Source organism: Cyprinodon tularosa, unplaced genomic scaffold (assembly GCF_016077235.1).
Source record: "Cyprinodon tularosa strain WSP-4 unplaced genomic scaffold, ASM1607723v1 ctg127, whole genome shotgun sequence".
NCBI classification, from domain to species: Eukaryota; Metazoa; Chordata; class Actinopteri; order Cyprinodontiformes; family Cyprinodontidae; genus Cyprinodon; species Cyprinodon tularosa.
In genome coordinates, this window is record NW_024038081.1 from 204,114 (window position 1) to 222,039 (window position 17,926).

At 38.5% G+C, this 17,926-nt stretch overlaps 1 protein-coding gene across 1 annotated transcript in view; it reads right to left on the reverse strand.

Annotated features, from left to right (window-relative positions):
- The window catches only part of pdxkb (pyridoxal (pyridoxine, vitamin B6) kinase b), a 36,592-nt gene extending 19,165 nt beyond the window's left edge, over positions 1-17,427 (reverse strand). The window contains exons 1-2 of the mRNA XM_038276754.1: positions 16,974-17,427; positions 3,885-3,939 (exon numbers count right to left, since the gene is read on the reverse strand). Of these exons, the coding sequence (XP_038132682.1) occupies positions 3,885-3,939; positions 16,974-17,054 (136 nt within the window). The 5' untranslated portion in view covers positions 17,055-17,427. The remainder of the gene's footprint in view (positions 1-3,884; positions 3,940-16,973) is intronic.
- Between the last annotated feature and the right edge of the window lie 499 nt (positions 17,428-17,926).

The following is a 17,926-nucleotide window of genomic DNA, read 5'->3' on the forward strand; positions in this document are numbered from 1 at the left end:
TGAATACACAAGATCTGTTTCTCTGTCATTTGCATGTTAAGGTTACTCAAATAAATTCTCATCAATATACTGGCCTCTTTTGCTCCTTTTTTACACTTCAGAAAAATGAGCCGATTCATATCAATAGGGGGTCATTCCCCCATAGTGACAGCTTAAAGAGCTCTTTAACTAGATTATGAAATAACAAAAAAATAAATAAAATTTAATACTGAGGTTTTCTTACATATTATTTGAATTTATAAGCAGGAATGTGTGGCATTTTCCCCGTGCTACCGCTTTATAAAGTAGGACAAATGTGTTTGGAGAAAAGTGGGAAAATATGTTAGTATTGGTTTTTACAGAAAGATCATCGTCGTCTTCACTGATCAATTGCAAATGAGAGTAAAATGTTCTATAGGCAGTCAGTGGCTGCACCACAAAGTTCAGTTATTGAATGAGTTGCTCATAAATAGGAGGATGGGAAAAAATCTATTTGGTGATATATTGAAATGTTTAGCCAATCAATATAAAAAGTTTTAAAAATTCCAGAAGCAATGGGGAGAAATGTATTACTTAAGCGTTGCTGGAGGCACCACCATGAGACAGGCCAGTACACCAGGAGCCCTGGAGGAGGGCAGCAACCCAGCAGCAGGACAGCTACCTCCACCTTGGTGCAAGGAGGAACAGGAGGAGCACTGCCAGAGCTCTGTAAAATGACGCCAACAGGCCAAAAATGTACATGTGTCTGCACAATCAGTTAGAAGTCGACTCCATGAGGATGGTATGAGGGCCAAATATACATGAAGGCAATAAAACTATGGACTAGCCCGCCAGACCCGAACCCCACTAAGACATCATGTCTGAATCTATGATGTTATTTGAGTGTACATTATATGTATATATTTATATATGTATGTATATATATATAGTATATATGCATATATATATATATTTATGTGCAGAGATGGGAAGTAACGAAGTACAAATACTTCGTTACTGTACTCAAGTAGATTTTTCTGATATTTTTACTTTACTTTACTACTTATTTTTATGGCGACTTTTTACTTCTACTTACATTTTTACACAAATATCTGTACTTTCTACTCCTTACATTTTAAAAAATTGGCTCGTTACTTTAGTTTTGAATCATTTCAATGGAGTTACCGTTATTATTTTTCACGTCATCAATACCAAATTCAATCTAATTGGATGGGAATCTACGTTGCATTTGACGCACCACTACAAGATGAATCGACAGATTCGGTGGTATTCACTGGCGGCAAATCATTGCAGCTTGGTGGCGGTGGCGTTAGCATAGTAGCATGGACAACGAGATGATTGAAAATGAACACAACGGAGATCGAGTCCTATTGGCAGACATCCATTTAAAATGTAGGCAACGGCATGAAAAAAGTGGTTTCTACTTTTACTTTTATACTTTAAGTAAATTTACAAGCCTGTTCTTTGTTACTTTTACTTGAGTAAAGAAGTTTAATCAGTACTTCCACTTTTACCAGAGTATTTTTTAACACAAGTATCTGTACTTTTACTCAAGTATGGAAAGTGAGTACTTTTGCCATCTCTGTTTATGTGTGTGCTTATCTATGAATGTTTTGGGTTACTTAACAATAACTTTTTAAATGTTAAACTCTAGGAGTTACATAGACTTGGCATAAAAATCTTGAAAATCAGAAGATTGTACAGCATTCTATGGTAGGATTTTTTTTTTCACTAGTTTATATCGATTATGTATTATATCGTATCGACCGAAATAAGAAATATATAGTGATGTAAGTGTTGGCCATTATCCAGCACTAGTTCTGGGTGCTTTATATTGCAGATTTTTTATTTATTTATTTAAACAATAATGAAAACAGCTGACAACTGAAAATGTTAACCTTAAACTCCATCATTTATCTCTTCATCTGTTGCCGCTTCATTCCCAGACCTCACCCACACAGCAGCACTTACCCTTCACTAAAACTACAATTATGCTAGCGTTCAGCCTGCACCATAAAAACAGGTTACCTCACTCACATCTTCCCTCATGAACACAGAATTTAAAGCAACAAACTGACAATAAGCAGAGAGATTTGTGCCTCAGATGAATTTGATGCTCATGTTTGCTGTATATTGGTGTTTATTTGTTTCTTCCAATAATGATATTTCCTGTTAGTCTTCTATGTCAACGCCAATAAAATGGCAACAATTCAGTACATGCAAACTTTTTTTTAAATCCTGGACAAGAGTATTTCAATATGGAAGGGTAAAACCTCTCCAACCTTAATAAGGAGGGAAAACAGCTGAACAAACAACTTTTTTTCTCAGCCTACAGCTGATTCATTCCTTTAGTTTAGATTTAGCTGGATCCAGCCATTAGAGACAGAGCAGATTACCCAGGAAAGGACTAAAGAAAGGAGAAAAAAAGAGAGTTATCATTCTGTGGTGCAAAATGGACACACTGTATTTAAATCTAAACAAAGCCGTTAAAAATCTAGCACAGAAAATTGTCACGACCAGAAACACGAATGAGATTTAAAATATTTGACGACAAATGCAAACAGATATGACTCCTGTGAGCAGAAACTGTGAAATTGACACTGCAGGGAACAAATAACCCTCCAGCACCATAAGGGTACATTGTACAGAAAAAATAAATGGTATTTGTTTCACCAAAATATTTTTTTTCTTTCTTATAAATTTGATCTGAAAGCATTTTGGTGTCATGTAAGCTCAAATAGTAAATGCTTTTGCAACTTCTTAAGGTGTTTTCTGATTTCCTAGCTTTATTGTCCTTATTATTTACAGAGTGAATACAAAGTGAAAGTTCATTTTGTAGTTCTCATGACATTTCTCTCTCTTGAAGTGCAGCAGTGATCAAATGTAAACATGATGCAAGAAAAAATCATGGTGCAAACATGGTTGACAGACCTACCTGAACGATGAGGTGATCTGTTTTTCCTTATAGTAGGTTTCTATATAAAGTAATATGAATCTCAGGTTGTGATGATAGATGCTGCTGTGGCATCTTTCTATTTCTTACTGCTCCATCCAATAAAATACTTTAAAGTTTCTGTTTGCAAAGCATAAGGAGGGATTTTCTACAAGGCAAAGTTCATCTGCATGAAGTATGGAATATCTTTTGCTCCACTATTGTGACAAAAAAAGAATAAGTTTTTGTAAATGTTAATTTGAAAAAAAAAAAATTCATCAAGAAATTAAACGAACTAATCAAAAACGTTTTAAAAGAAACTTATTTTCTCAGATTTTATTTTCTCAAAAAGTATACTTTAGAGTTTGTTTCATTTTTTAAATACTGTTTCATTTGTTCTTTTCCTTTTTACAGATAATATATTTTCTAAAGAAAATGTCAGATTGAGTGTTACAAAAGATGGAAAAATAAGAAAACAAAAAGAGATTTGCAAAAAAATTTAAAAATTTGATCAAATAAAATAAAAAAAAATAGCAACAAATTTGAAAATATAACATTTGAAAAATTAAACTGAATACAAATAACATCTCAAATAAATTGTGGGAAAAAAGATTTATCAAATAAATTAAAAAAGCAAACAATAATATGAACTTTTTGGGATAAAAATTTAATTATTTGAATATTAAAATGTAAGTAATCAGCAAAGTTACTTATGTTTAAAGTCTCTGTTGGATTTTAATAAGAGTGTTTCTTTCACATTTCCATTTTAGAAAACACGTTCTGTGGTTGCAACAATCATGAATCAAAGTTGACTCCATAGTAAAGAAGCAGCTGTGTTTTCTCCACTTCCTCAGTCTGAGGGTGGCCTCTGCTTCAGCAGCTGTTAATGCTCCAAGCCCTCATCACGACACCAGCAGCTCTGACTGACTCATACACACCCACGCCATCCATCTATACCACACGCTCCACATACCTGTGTGGTTGGAGAACTGCACGGAGTTGATGGAGTCCACCTCAAACCCTAAAACCTGCACAAGAGGAGAATCAGAAGGTTAATTTCACAACATCACCAACAGGAAACACCTCATGTAGAGACATTTATCATTTCATTTATCCCCCTTTCATTTCTGAACATATTCACTCATCTCAGCAGCTCCCAGTGGCTGCAGTGGTTGCATCACGTAGGTTTGGGTATTTATAGCTCCATACAGATAGCGCTAACAGGCTGACGAATGAACCGACTCTGGGTGGAAAACAGATATTACTGCAGAGCTAATTGGATGCAACTTAAACTGAAGGATAAAACAATGAAAATCAGACTTTAACCTTCATGGAGCTGCTGCTCTAAACGACCAAGCAGATAACAGGGGAAACAGGAGAAAGAAAGGGCCTGACGGCTCATCCACAGGCCGTCACTCTCTATCTGAAGACTTCATTTAATTGGACTGAAGAAGCAGGATGATGATTGGGCTCTTTGTTCTTTTCAATTCACCCTGACTTTCAGATAGAAGCCCCCCTCCCAGCTGGAACAAGAGACTCCCTATCAGTGTGACCTTGCAGGGACGGCTGTTTGCTCCTGAGAGCTTGGTGCCTACTTCCTCCTGCTCCATGTGACCTTCAGCCAAAGAAGCTGTGGGGTTTTTAACGTGATGCTGCTTTTGTTTTGCCATCGTTCTGGTGATAGTTTGATATCTAACAGCACACTGGGGGTGGCTGCGCCTCAGGGGGTAAAGAAAACTTTGAAATCAGAAGGTTGTAGGTTTGATTTCAGCTAACACTGATTTGCTCCTGGACAAGGCAATATAAGAGAAATAAAATCTTCAAAAAAGGTTCTTTCTTCATCCATTAGATAATGACTCCTATAAAGAGTCAAAGTGCATTCTTATCCTCTCTGGTCTTTGCATGGGGGAAGCCATCTTTGCAATTTGCAACTAAATTAATGAGTAATTGTGGCGTAGCGGCTGCAGAGGAGCTAGAGGTGAACATGCCATCATTCTGTCAGACCAGCATACCTACAATCAATAAGCAAAATGTCAGATTTGCATTTATCCGTTTAGTTTTGTACGAAAAATAGACTTAACTTTCTCAACGGGATTCTTTCCCTTTAGTCATGTACAAAAAAACAATTTAAAGTCAGATCGCTATATGCATCAAAAAACACAGAAAAGTAATTAAATTGTTTTTGTTGTACATGACTAAATGGATACATGCCCATTGAGGTAGTTTAAAGTTTATTTTTCATACATAACTAAAGGGATAAATGGGAATTGACTATGTGTATGCTCATCTGACAGAACACTAACAGCCATTTGCTTTCTCATAATTGGCTGACATGAGAATATTGGAGGTGCACAGGATCCCAAATAAAACTTAACTTAAAATAACTTCACTTTAAAAATGAGGTAATTTTAGCAATCAAAGTAGATTGTAGTTTATTTTATATCAATACATATTTAACTTTTTGTTGCTAGACTGAAATGGTTTCAGCGAGGTTAGAGATTGAGGGGGAGTGAAAACTTTGTCATCGGCAAAAGGGAAACATCTGCAGCCATGCCTTGAGACGACATGAAGCACCTGCACTCCATCTGTTGTGGATGTGTAGTTTGATTTGTTGCTAAATGTTTGGATTTTTGCTTTTAATTAAGACATGAGTAACATTTGCTCTCATTTTCTTATCAGGGATCGATCAGACTGATGTCAAAATAACCTGTAAACGCCTCATGATAAAAAAAATAATCTCTAGATTTAGACAGTGATGTCATTAATGACTTTGGTTTGTTTCAGATGTATTTATTCAATAAATCAGGAGCAAAACAGTGTCAATTTTAGGTTATTTATCTTGTTATATGAGGGTTTTCTGACAGCCGAGTGGCCGGTTTACGACTATTAACCTGAAAACATCTATCCTTGATAAACGACAAATTCTTTAGTGACCACTTCAGGCTGAGATTAATGAATGTGAATACAGGTGCTGGTCATAAAATTAGAATATCATGAAAAAGTAGATTGATTTCAGTAATTCCATTTAAAAAGTGAAACTTGTATATTATATTCATACATTACATACAAACTCATATATTTCAGATGTTTATTTTGTTTAATTTTGATGATTACAAATGACAACAAATGAAAATCTCAAATTCATCATATCAGAAAATTAGAATATTGTGAAAAGGTTCAAAATTGATGGCCCCTGGTGCCACACTCTAATCAGCTAATTAACTCAAACCACCTGCAAAAGCCTTTAAATGGTCTTTCAGTCTAGTTCTATAGGCTACACAATCATGGGGAAGACTGCTGACTTGACAGTTGTCCAAAAGACGACCATCGACACCTTGCACAAGGAGGGCAAGACACAAAAGGTCATCGCTAAAGAGGCTGGCTGTTCACAGAGCTCAGTGTCCAAGCACATTAATAGAGAGGCGAAGGGAAGGAAAAGATGTGGTCGAAAAAAGTGTACAAGCAAGAGAGATAACCGCACCCTGGAGAGGATTGTGAAACAAAACCCCTTCAAAAATGTGGGGGAGATTCACAAAGAGTGGACTGCAGCTGGAGTGAGTGCTTCAAGAACCACCACACACAGACGTATGAAAGACATGGGTTTCTGCTGTCGCATTCCTTGTGTCAAGCCACTCTTGAACCACAGACAGCGTCAGAAGCGTCGAAAGAGAAACAGGACTGGACTGCTGGTGAGTGGTCCAAAGTCATGTTCTCTGATGAAAGTAAATTTTGCATTTCCTTTGGAAATCAAGGTCCCAGAGTCTGGAGGAAAAGAAGAGAGGCACTTCATCCACGTTGCTTGAAGTCCAGTGTAAAGTTTCCACAGTCAGTGATGGTTTGGGGTGCCATGTCATCTGCTGGTGTTGGTCCATTGTGTTTTCTGAGGTCCAGGGTCAACGCAGCCACATACCAGGAAGTTTTAGAGCACTTCATGCTTCCTGCAGCTGACCAACTTTTTGGAGATGCAGATTTCATTTTCCAACAGGACTTGGCACCTGCACACAGTGCCAAAGCTACCAGTACCTGGTTGAAGGACCATGGTATCCCTGTTCTTAATTGGCCAGCAAACTCTCCTGACCTTAACCCCATAGAAAATCTATGGGGTATTGTGAAGAAGAAGATGCAATACACCAGACCCAACAATTCAGAAGAGCTAAAAGCCACTATTAGAGCAACCTGGGCTATCATAGCACCTGAGCAGTGCCACAGACTGATCGACTCCATGCCACGCCGCATTGCTGCAGTAATACAGGCCAAAGGAGGCCCAACTAAATACTGAGTGCTGTACATGCTCATACTTTTCATGTTCATACTTTTCAGTTGGCCAACATTTCTATAAATCCTTTGTTTTTATTGGTCTTCAGTAATATTCTAATTTTCTGATATGATGAATTTGAGATTTTCATTTGTTGTCATTTGTAATCATCAAAATTAAACAAAATAAACATCTGAAATATGAGTTTGTATGTAATGTATGAATATAATATACAAGTTTCACTTTTTAAATGGAATTACTGAAATCAATCTACTTTTTCATGATATTCTAATTTTATGACCAGCACCTGTACATTTTTCCTGAGCTGAACTCTGCGACATGAGCAGAATCAACAGGAGGCACAGCCTACTTCAGTCTCAACATGTGACTGATTCCTGATAATGCATCTCATGTGGAGGATCTCCTGCTGAGAGCTTATCATGTGATCAGGCAGTCGCTATAAATTCTGATTTATAGGAAACGCCTCTGAAATAAGCAGCATTACATCATAGAAATCCCAGTTTACATTCACAGTAATGTTTAAACATGTTTTATTTTTAGAGAAAAACAATCATCTTTGGAGGGGAAAACCCCTAGAAGGATCTACTGCTGTACTTCTACCCAGAAAAGGTCCCTTTGAAGAAGAATCATGGTCAGCAGGGTTGTTTAGGAAGCTTTACTCTTGCATTGCAATCCGTTGCTTTATAGTTCCTGCATTTCTCTGAGTCTGTGATGAAAATAAAAGAATCAGAAAAGAAACTAAATGACTGACGCTGAGAAACGTCTCCACTTTCATTTTATAGGGTTTGTCGTCAGCAGGAGTAATCCCATGGCAGCCAATCAGAGCGCGCTGCCGTCTCCAACATGACAGAGCAGAGAGAGGGATGCCCAGCATGCTCGCGGACATCTTCGTCATCATCATCATCTACTCCCTCATTGCTCCCTGCAGCTGAAGCCCAGACATTCACTGAGAGGCAACTTTGCATCCAGTTCCCCTGCAGAGTCAGACTGGATCTCATTTCTTAACTGAACACCAGGTGGAAGAGAAGCAGCAGCGAGGAATGTTAACCTGACACTTCAATATTATTTCAGCTGCGACTCAAAAAAGCCAGAAGATCAGTTTAACAATCTTTTTATAAATCAAAACGTGTGTCTATTCCACAGGTTGCAAAAACCTACTATCAGCCATTAAGGTTGATCTAATAGGACAGAACACTGAAGGAAACCGTATGGAGGCAAATTTGCCTCATTATTTTTGCAACCAGAGAGCACATTTTGTAAATGGAAATTTGAAAAAAACAAAACAAAAACAATCTAGAAGCTTTGAACAATGTATTAATAAAAACAGGCTTTTAGAGTAAATTTGCTGTTTTTAATTTATTCGCAGGTTTTATTTTTTTATTACGATTATTTACTTTTTGTGCAGTTTCTATATTTTTAAATTTCGTTTTTGGACATTTCTTGTTTCAGATTTTTTGCATTGCATTCCTTTCCAATTGTGTTTTCCAGATCACATTCACTTCTAGTGGCGGGCAAAGGCTCACATCTCTCTGTAAGGATATCTGCAACAACATTGTGCTGAAATAAACTTAAAAAAATAGAAATTTGTAAAAGATTACATAAACAAACATGGAAATAATTTGAAAATAAAATGTGTAATAAACTTGAAAAAAATAAAACATGAAAATATAAAATCAATAAAAAAATGACAATTTAAAAAAATAATGTAGATAATAAATGGAAATTGTGAATTCTGAAAAAAAACATCAAATTTATTCTCAAACCCTTTTTGGTAAAATATGTTTTTTCATTTCCGATTATTACTTGCTACAATAATGTAACCAAATTCACTCCATATTGCTCCACTATCAACTGTCTTTTCACAATAAGACACTTGATAGCCATCTCTATAGATCTGCTGCTATAGTCTTAGACTACTGGAGGACATAGGGACCCCTATTTCATCATTCTATCTCTATTCTCCCACTCTGCAGAATCTGTTAGTTCAATCTCTAACATTCTGCTCTCTCTCTGCTTTTTCTCACAGTAGCTTCACCTGGTCTGTTCCTGTTTGGCTGTGACTCCATCCTGGAGAGAAATATCAGCTGTGCTGCTGCCATCAACACCTTTGTTTGATGTTGGAGATCGGCCTGTTTTTCAGTGTAGTCCTGTTTCTCTGAATGTTACTAACTGGATGTGCCCTCTTTATATTCTGACATGGGAGCTGGCTCAGAGCTCGTGTGCCTGGCCTGTGGAGCTGGTTGACAGTTGCCTTTTGTATCTATGCTTCTTTTTCTATGTCTGCTTCTGTCTCCTTGAACCCCAGTGGGCCTCAGCAGATGGCCGCTCACACTGAGCCTGGTTCTGCTGGAGGTTTCTTCCTGTTAAAAGGGAGTTTTCCTCTCCACTGGGGCTCTATGCACAGCTCCACTACTTCCTGAATTTAAAGCAGCTCTTTTGTTTCCTGTCTTTCATGATTGGATGCACTGATTAATCCAGGTGTGTATGACCTAAGTAACTGGCTAGACACACCTGGATTAATCAGTTCGTCCAGTAATGAAAGACAGGAAACAAAGGAGCTGCTTTAAATTCAGGAAGTAGTGGAGCTGTGCATAGAGCCCATTATCAGCTGGTTTTTCTAAGATAGAAAACTTTAAACCAGTATGATCTGGTTGAATTGTCTCAGTAAAGTGCCTTGAGATAAGATGTGTTGTGAAATGCTGCTATATAAATAAACTGAACTGAATTGAATAATAATAATAATAATACTTGTAAAAGTAGCCTAGATTCCTGCTTTCTAAGTTGAAGTGTAAATGTGACTGGGAGCTGCTGGGTCCAGCGGCCATGGATTCTAAGCTCCACTGCTCTGCTTTACTGTAACAGTAAGTTGGTTCTAAAAAGGAGCAGTATTTAAACGTTACTGACTAAACTGAACGCTAGTAACAAGCATCACAGCGGAACGGCTATTAGAAGAACCAGAGAAGAAATCCTGGAGCGCCGAAGGCTAAAAATAAACACTTCTCACAACGAGCGGGATGATGGCGCTTCTACTGCAAGCCCCAACCAAGCTCAATGAAGCTGGACCACCGTCCTGGAGGTAATCACTACCAACACAGGCCTCTAACTGCCATGCTACTGTCAGCTGCGGCCATCAGAGAGGAGCAATGATGGCAGCCTTCACCGCCAGCAGGAGCCATCACCCTTTAATGTCCTCTTACTGAGTGTTGGATCAATGGCTTCATTTTAGAGGCTCTGTTTGGCTCCTTCTGGGGCTTGTTTTGCTTCCTTGTTAAACATTTTTTCCAGAAATGCCTTAAGGTTCAGATTGTATTGCTGTTTATTCAGGTAATGACCCAACACAAAAGTTACAAGACTTTGTAAGATTTTTAAGTAGAACAAACACTCGTGGCTTGTTTTATTGAGCTGCTGCCATCTAGTCTAGATCTTCAAGTTGGTTAACAAAAGCCTAATAATCTATATGAAAACATTTAAAATTCAACTGTTCAGATGTAGGAAAAATAAACGTAAGAATTGAGAGTTATTACAGATTAGATGTGAAACTATTCTACAGGATTAATCTCCGACATTTTCCCAAGATGCGTTTAGGGTGACAGATATGAATGTATGAATGGATGATGTTCTAATAGCCCCGGATAAAGCATCAGTCTGACACAAGGAAGTGCATCGTAGAGAAGAAGATGGGGGAAAAACATGCTAGTTTTGACGAAAGTCTCTTTGCAGTCGGATTCGGTCCCCAAGACTATGGAGTGAGTTTGGTTCCATTATTGTTGCAAGCAAACAACACGATTTGTAAATAACCTAAAAAAGGCAATCTAGAAGTTAAACTTTGAACAGAATAGAAAATCCCTTTATTTTATAAAATCCTAATGAAAAGCATTAAGAGAGTATCTATGCTGTTTTCTCACACTTTGTTTTTAAGGTGTCCATTTCCAATTTATTGTTTTCATTTCTTTCTTCTAATTTTTGTTTTGAATATTTTTTTTAATAGATTTTGTATATTAAGAATTTTTTTTAAATGTCTGTTTTTTATTTTGAGTTTTACAGAAGACATTTTTTCAAATTGTGTTTTCCAGATCAAATTCTCTTCACTTCTGGGGGCGGGCTTTGCTCTGGAGTGAGGAGAAACGAGGCATTTTTACTGGTTAGCTGTTAGGGATGTAACCATATTGACATTATCGCGCTATATATACTTAAAGGGAATTCCCTATTGTTTACAATTGCTCTGGTTGCTTCTTAACTTGAACATTGCACAAAAGAATGAACAGAATATTGATGTTCCTGACTACAACTTGCACTTTAGAAGCACTATGTGACCAGAGCTTTATGTTGTCATGATCCATAAATACAACAATAAATTGCCTGTTGACTGGCAAAAGTAGAAAAAATGTCTGTATTTTTTTGCTATTATCGTCACAAACACTATCGTGAGCTATTTAACAGTACCGTGAGCTTTTCCACAATATCGCAATAAATATTGTACCGTGAGGTCAATATCGAATTTGTATCGTACCGTGAGATTTTGATATCGTTACATCCCTATTAGCTGTAGGTTAGCAACAACATTGTATTGGTCACAGGTGGTATTGAGCTTAAAAACTACAAAAAAATATTAAATCTGTAAACAATTTCTTAAAAAACTTTTTTTCTTATAAAATTAATTTACAATACAATTTTTTTAATACAATTTGAAAGAAAAATACTCTCAAAACGTACATTTCATTAAAACTTTTTTTAAATTTCCATATAAAAAAAAAACAAACTCTTTGCTTGCAACAATAATGAAGCAAAGTTCACTTCATAACAGATATATAATACAGATGGGAAACAGCCATTAATTGTGCTTCTTCTCCTAACAGCTCTCCTCTATTCCACTCATTAACTGTATTAATAGCGCCTGATTGATCTGGTTATCAGTATAAGGACAGCTGTCCATAGCCTCCAACAGTCAGTCACCAAACCAGCCACAGCCATGACCAAAGAGGAGTGAAAGGAAGAAAACCACAGACCTGCAGCAGGCTGGGAAGGAGGAATCTACAACAGGAAGCAGGTGGGTGAACGAACATGGAAAACCTGATAAGATCCCTCAATGTGGGGCTCATTCAATGGGTCACTCTGTTGGTTAAAAGCATCATGAGAACAATGAGCATAGATCCCAGAACTACACCCCATGAATGAGCTGCAGAGAGCTGGACCAAAGGCTGCCATCAGGAACACACTCCATCAGACAGACGTGTTCCTCTGCTTAAACCAGAATATGTCCCGACCCGTCTAAAGTTTGCCACAGAGCAGATGGATGATCCAGAAGAGGATGGGAGATCATTATGAGGTCTGAAGAAACCAAAATAGAACTTTCTGGTTTTGTTTAGAGGAAGAAGAACGCTGAGCTGCTTCCCAGGAACACCGTCCCTACTGTGAAGCATGGCGGTGGAAGCATCATGCTTTGGGGCTGTTTTTCTCCAAGGGGGATGGGATAACTGACCCGTGTAAGGAGAAGAATGAGCGGTTCCATTTATGGTGAGATTTTAATCACAAACCTCCTTCTATCAGTGAGAGCATTGCTGATGGAACATGGCTGGGGCTTCCAGCAGGACAATGATCCCAAACACATCGATCAGGCGGCGGGGGAGACCGCCTGTTAAAGCATTTCAAGGTTCTGGGAAGTCAAACCAGTCTCCAGATGTAAACCTCATAGAAAATATGTAGAGTTGAAAGTCCAACAGCTCTGAACGGCACTGCTCCAAGGGAGATGATGGAGGAAAGGACCAAAATAACAGCTACAGTGAGGAAGAAGCTGGTGAAGACTGATGGAAAACGTGTCAACAGTTTAATATTCAGCTCTGGACTTTGACTAGGCCGTGCAGTGACCCTGAGGTCCTGTCAGCAAACAGATTTTCTTGTGTTTAGGTTCGATCAGTCAGCTTTCCTTTCCCTGCAGAAGAAAATATTTCCCACACCCTGAGGCTGCCACCTCTGTGTTTCCCAATGGTAACATTAGGATTAGAGCATATTAATTCAATTCAGTTTATTTCTATAGCGCCAAATTCACAACACATTTCATCTCAAGGCACTTTACAGTTCAAAAGATCATACAGTCATATTGATTTAAAGTTTTCTATCTAATGAAAACCAGTTGATTGCATCGACTCATTGATTCAAATGCAGTCCCTCACACTAAGCATGCTTGTAGTGACAGTGGAGAGGAAAAACTCCCTTTGAACAGGAAGAAACCTCCAGCAGAACCAGGCTCAGTGTGAGCGGCCATCTGCTGAGGCTGACTGGGGTTCAAGGAGACAGAAGCAGACATAGAAATAGCAACCCCATCCAGGAAACACAAAAACAGGCTGATCTCCAACATCTATTAAACTTCTCAAAGCTTTATTGTTGCTGCTGCTCTGCTCCTGCCATGCAGATGTGCTAAATACATAACCAATAGCCATCATGTCAATGGATTCTCCCATCATTCACTCATCACTAGGGATGGGGATCGAAACCCGGTTCCATCAAGGACCCGGTTCCACTTTTTTCAAAACCCGAAAATCAATAACGTTTGGGCTTATCGGTACCACTATCGAGTCTGGTCGTTTTTTTTTTTTTCTCCCGGAGGTCCTGTAACATAATTGTGTGTCCCTCGAGTCGCGTCACAGCATTTAAATCTAATCAATCCAATCACTGCAGCATGTCCACCAATGTTTTGGAATGAAATTGTAAGAAAAGATATTAAAAGTAAAACTAGTGAAGTCTGGCAGTTAACTTTGCTCGCGACTCGAGGATGGCTGAACGGAAAAGACTCCTCCTCCTCCGGCTGCTGCCGCCGCACCATCATCATCCACTCAGAGTACCACTGGTTAGCGCGCACAGACTTTGTAGCTTGTCCGGTCAGTTAAAAATAGTAATTGTGAAATCCGTCTTGTAATCGGAAGCATGTAAGCTAGTTAGCTTGAAAAGTAAATAAAGTTTCAGACGTGCTGCGTGATGATGTGTTCAGATTGGCTCAGTAAAACGACAATTAGGTTAACATGATGCGTTCAAGTGTAACGTAAAGAAAACGGGAAATTTAGTTTTTGGCGAGAAACATGAGTAATACAGTTGTATACTGCTCTAAATATTTTAGAATATATAATTAAACTACTGATGCCAACATTTATTAAAAATTACATTTAATTTAAAATACAATTATTTATTTGTTAAATATTTTCCTAATCACTAAAAACATGATGAAAAGTGACAGTAGACAATACATTAACCAACAATTGTGAAAATATATTCTAGTTAGTTTTATGTCATTTCGAAGTGGCCTATTACATTAGCCATGTTTATTGAAGGCTAGAAACGTTTTTGTTTTGCTCACTTGTTAAGCAATAAAAGCAATACCAGTTCTGTTAAAAAAAATTTGTTTTTTCGTCTTTCCACCAAATAACAGAAAAGTATCGATAGTGGTATCGATAAAGACTCGGATCGATAAGGAGTATCGATAAAGGTATCGATATCAATAAATATTAACGATCCCCATCCCTACTCATCACAAGTGTCCATTGTTCTTGAGGTGTAAGTGGACACAAGCAAACGACCCAGGATAACACCAGGAAAACACCAGAAAAAAAACCCCGGAGAACACCAGGAAAACACCAGGAGAACACGAGGAGAACACTAGGAGAACACGAGGAGAACACCAGGATACCACCAGAAGAACACGAGGAGAACACGAGGAGAACACCAGGATACCACCAGGAAAACACCAGGATAACACCAGGAAAACACCAGAAAAAAAAACCCGGAGAACACCAGGAAAACACCAGGAGAACACGAGGAGAACACTAGGAGAACACGAGGAGAACACCAGGATAACACCAGGAAAACACAAAGAGAACACCAGGAGAACACCAGGAGAAACACCAGGAGAACACCAGGAGAAACACCAGGAGAACACCAGGGAACACCAGGAAAACACCAGGAGAACACCAGGATAACACCAGGAAAACCCAAGGGAACACCAGGAGAACACCAGGATAACACCAGGAAAACCCAAGGGAACACCAGGAAAACACCAGGAAAACACCAGGAAAACCCAAGGGAACACCAGGAAAACACCAGGAAAACACCAGGAAAACCCAAGGGAACACCAGGAAAACACCAGGAGAACACCAGGAGAACACCAGGAAAACCCAAGGGAACACCAGGAAAACACCAGGAGAACACCAGGAGAACACCAGGAGAACACCAGAAAGAACACGAGAAAAAACACCAGGATACCACCAGGAAAACACCAGGAGAGAGTTTGATTTGCATCCAACTTAGAATGTGACTATGTGTCTTATAAAGACGTATCTCCGTGCTTAAAAACATAAAACTCTAACTACAGTTTGCTGAAGAGCGAGTTAACAGAATGACAAAGATTCCTGGAAGAAGTCGTCTTCCAAAAACTGAGTGAAAGTCCAGTTTCCTCTAATTACAGCCTGTTTCGTTGTTCTTTGGGTAACAATGGGAAAGTACAGCAGTTTCCCTTTCAGCAATCTAGCTATGCTGAAGAAAAATGACAATTTGTGGACTTTATTCAAGCAGTGTTTAAAAGCAGGTTTAAAAGAAAATTTTTGTTTTTAATGTCTTAGTACACTTTGATAACGACAACCAGCAACATGCCTGCAGGAGATGACTAAGACAACTTTTGTGTTTACAAAACTAAATTTCGTTTTGCACAGCTTTCATTACATTTTCATTGCTTAAAGTGCAGCAGTGATCAAATGTAAACAGTGTGGGAGAAAAAACATGGTGAAATATGATCTGGAAGTTCAGAGCATTCATATATATGGTGCAAATGTTTTGAGTCTGTGACATGATGATTTAGAGATTTCTCAACAATTCAGCTGTTCAGTTTTGCTAATAGATCAGTGATTTCTATAATCATTGGGGATGTAAAAAAAGAACATGGCTCCAAATTGATTGGATAATTAACGACAAACGCAAAAATGAGGTAATTTATCTGCATAAACAGGTGATCAGATATTTTTTTGCTAAGTTGATATCAAAGTAAATAATAGTGTTGGCTGGACACATATATTACTATATGGATCACACATTTGTGAACTGAATGGACATTTGAGCGTAACAGACTCCTTTAAAATCTGCAAACAAAGCTGCTGATTTACACCCATAATAATTATTATGTAGCAGCAAAATCAGAGACAGCCACTGATCCTTACTTATGTAATCCAGATTAAATGTATAGACTGCCTTTATTTAAGAATAAATGTTTTATTACATTGACATGATACCAAATGTTAAACAGTTGCACCATGATTGTTTTAATAATGCAATGATTGGGTTTTATCATTTCAATTGCAGACACTTGTTACAAACAGCATATGGTTTATAAAGATAATCCGCATTTTATAGTCCTTAATTCCAACCCTCCAGTTGGCTGAATGGGAAACGTTGTTTTTGCGGAGATCGTGCGGGAGACCGCCTAGAAGCATCATGATGACTCAATTATCACGCATCCTCAGTGACAGGTGTCCAGCCTCGAACCCGCAATCCCATTTCTTCCCACTTTCACTAATCTGAGTTTAATTAGCGGGTTAGATCAGAGAGAACAGCAGAAAGCTTTATATTCTGTTCATTAGAATAGCGTTTATATGACATATCAACAGTATGTTTAATAAAAAGTATTGAGACACTTCTGTGCTTGTTGATAGAAGCTAGCTGGGAGGCAGGGGCGGTTTTTGGTCTTAATTGGGACCCCAGACAGGGTCGTGTTGTGTCCGATAATGGAAGCATGCAGTTTGCATTTACCTGTAATGGAAAAGAGGCGCTCTTGTTGCCCACGTATCCCCGGACTACATGGCTCTGAATGGACAGAACACGGCATTCCATGGCGGCTCCCGCTCAGCCGAGGGCGAATCTAGATAATCCGTCACTTAAAGGCAAAGTCCGCACATAACAACGCGAGAAAACGAGGCTTTTTTTCCACACTATCCTGTTAGCTAGCTTCCTTCCTAACCTCTCACAGATGTGACGGAGGGCGCGTGCGGTGACCGTAGTGATGTGTGCGTGTGAATGAGGGAGAGCGCGCGTGCGAATGGACGCAGCTTAACGTTGCTGTTAGCGCTAATGTCGCTGTTTGCGGCTCATGGTGGGAATCCTTAAACAGAGCAAACAGTAAGCCGACATTAAGGGGGTCGCCTCTAGCAAGGACACACGTTAAAATGCACGCGCGCCGGCTTTACGTACAGGCTGTCTCTACGACCGCCTAAACACGATGACGTCAACGCCGTGCTAGATTTAAAACCATTGTACATTTCAATCATCACTTTAGTTGCATTATTATTGTCTGTTTTTATTAAACCAGTCGTTCAAAACAATAATTTCCATCGTTTAATGATTGAAATGTTTCCGGAACACGTGACATTTTTGCCATTTTCCCCCTGATGTGTTTTCTGTGTGACTCACCATTTCACTGGCAGAGTCGTGACTGAGGAAAGATTTGATTTTTGGTTATGTCTCTACTGCACAGTACCACAGAAAAATTTTTCTACTGATATTTAGGACCCATAATGACATGTTTTCTGAAGATGCACACAGACAAAAAAAAAAAAAAAAAAAAACTTTCTTTAGGAAGTCCTTAAAAGAGAGAAGAAAACCCCACATTTAGAATATTATTAACACATCAGGAGGGAAGGTGGAGAACAAATCACAACAGAAACATCACCAAAAATATGAACTATCTTTATGGGAATGTAAACATG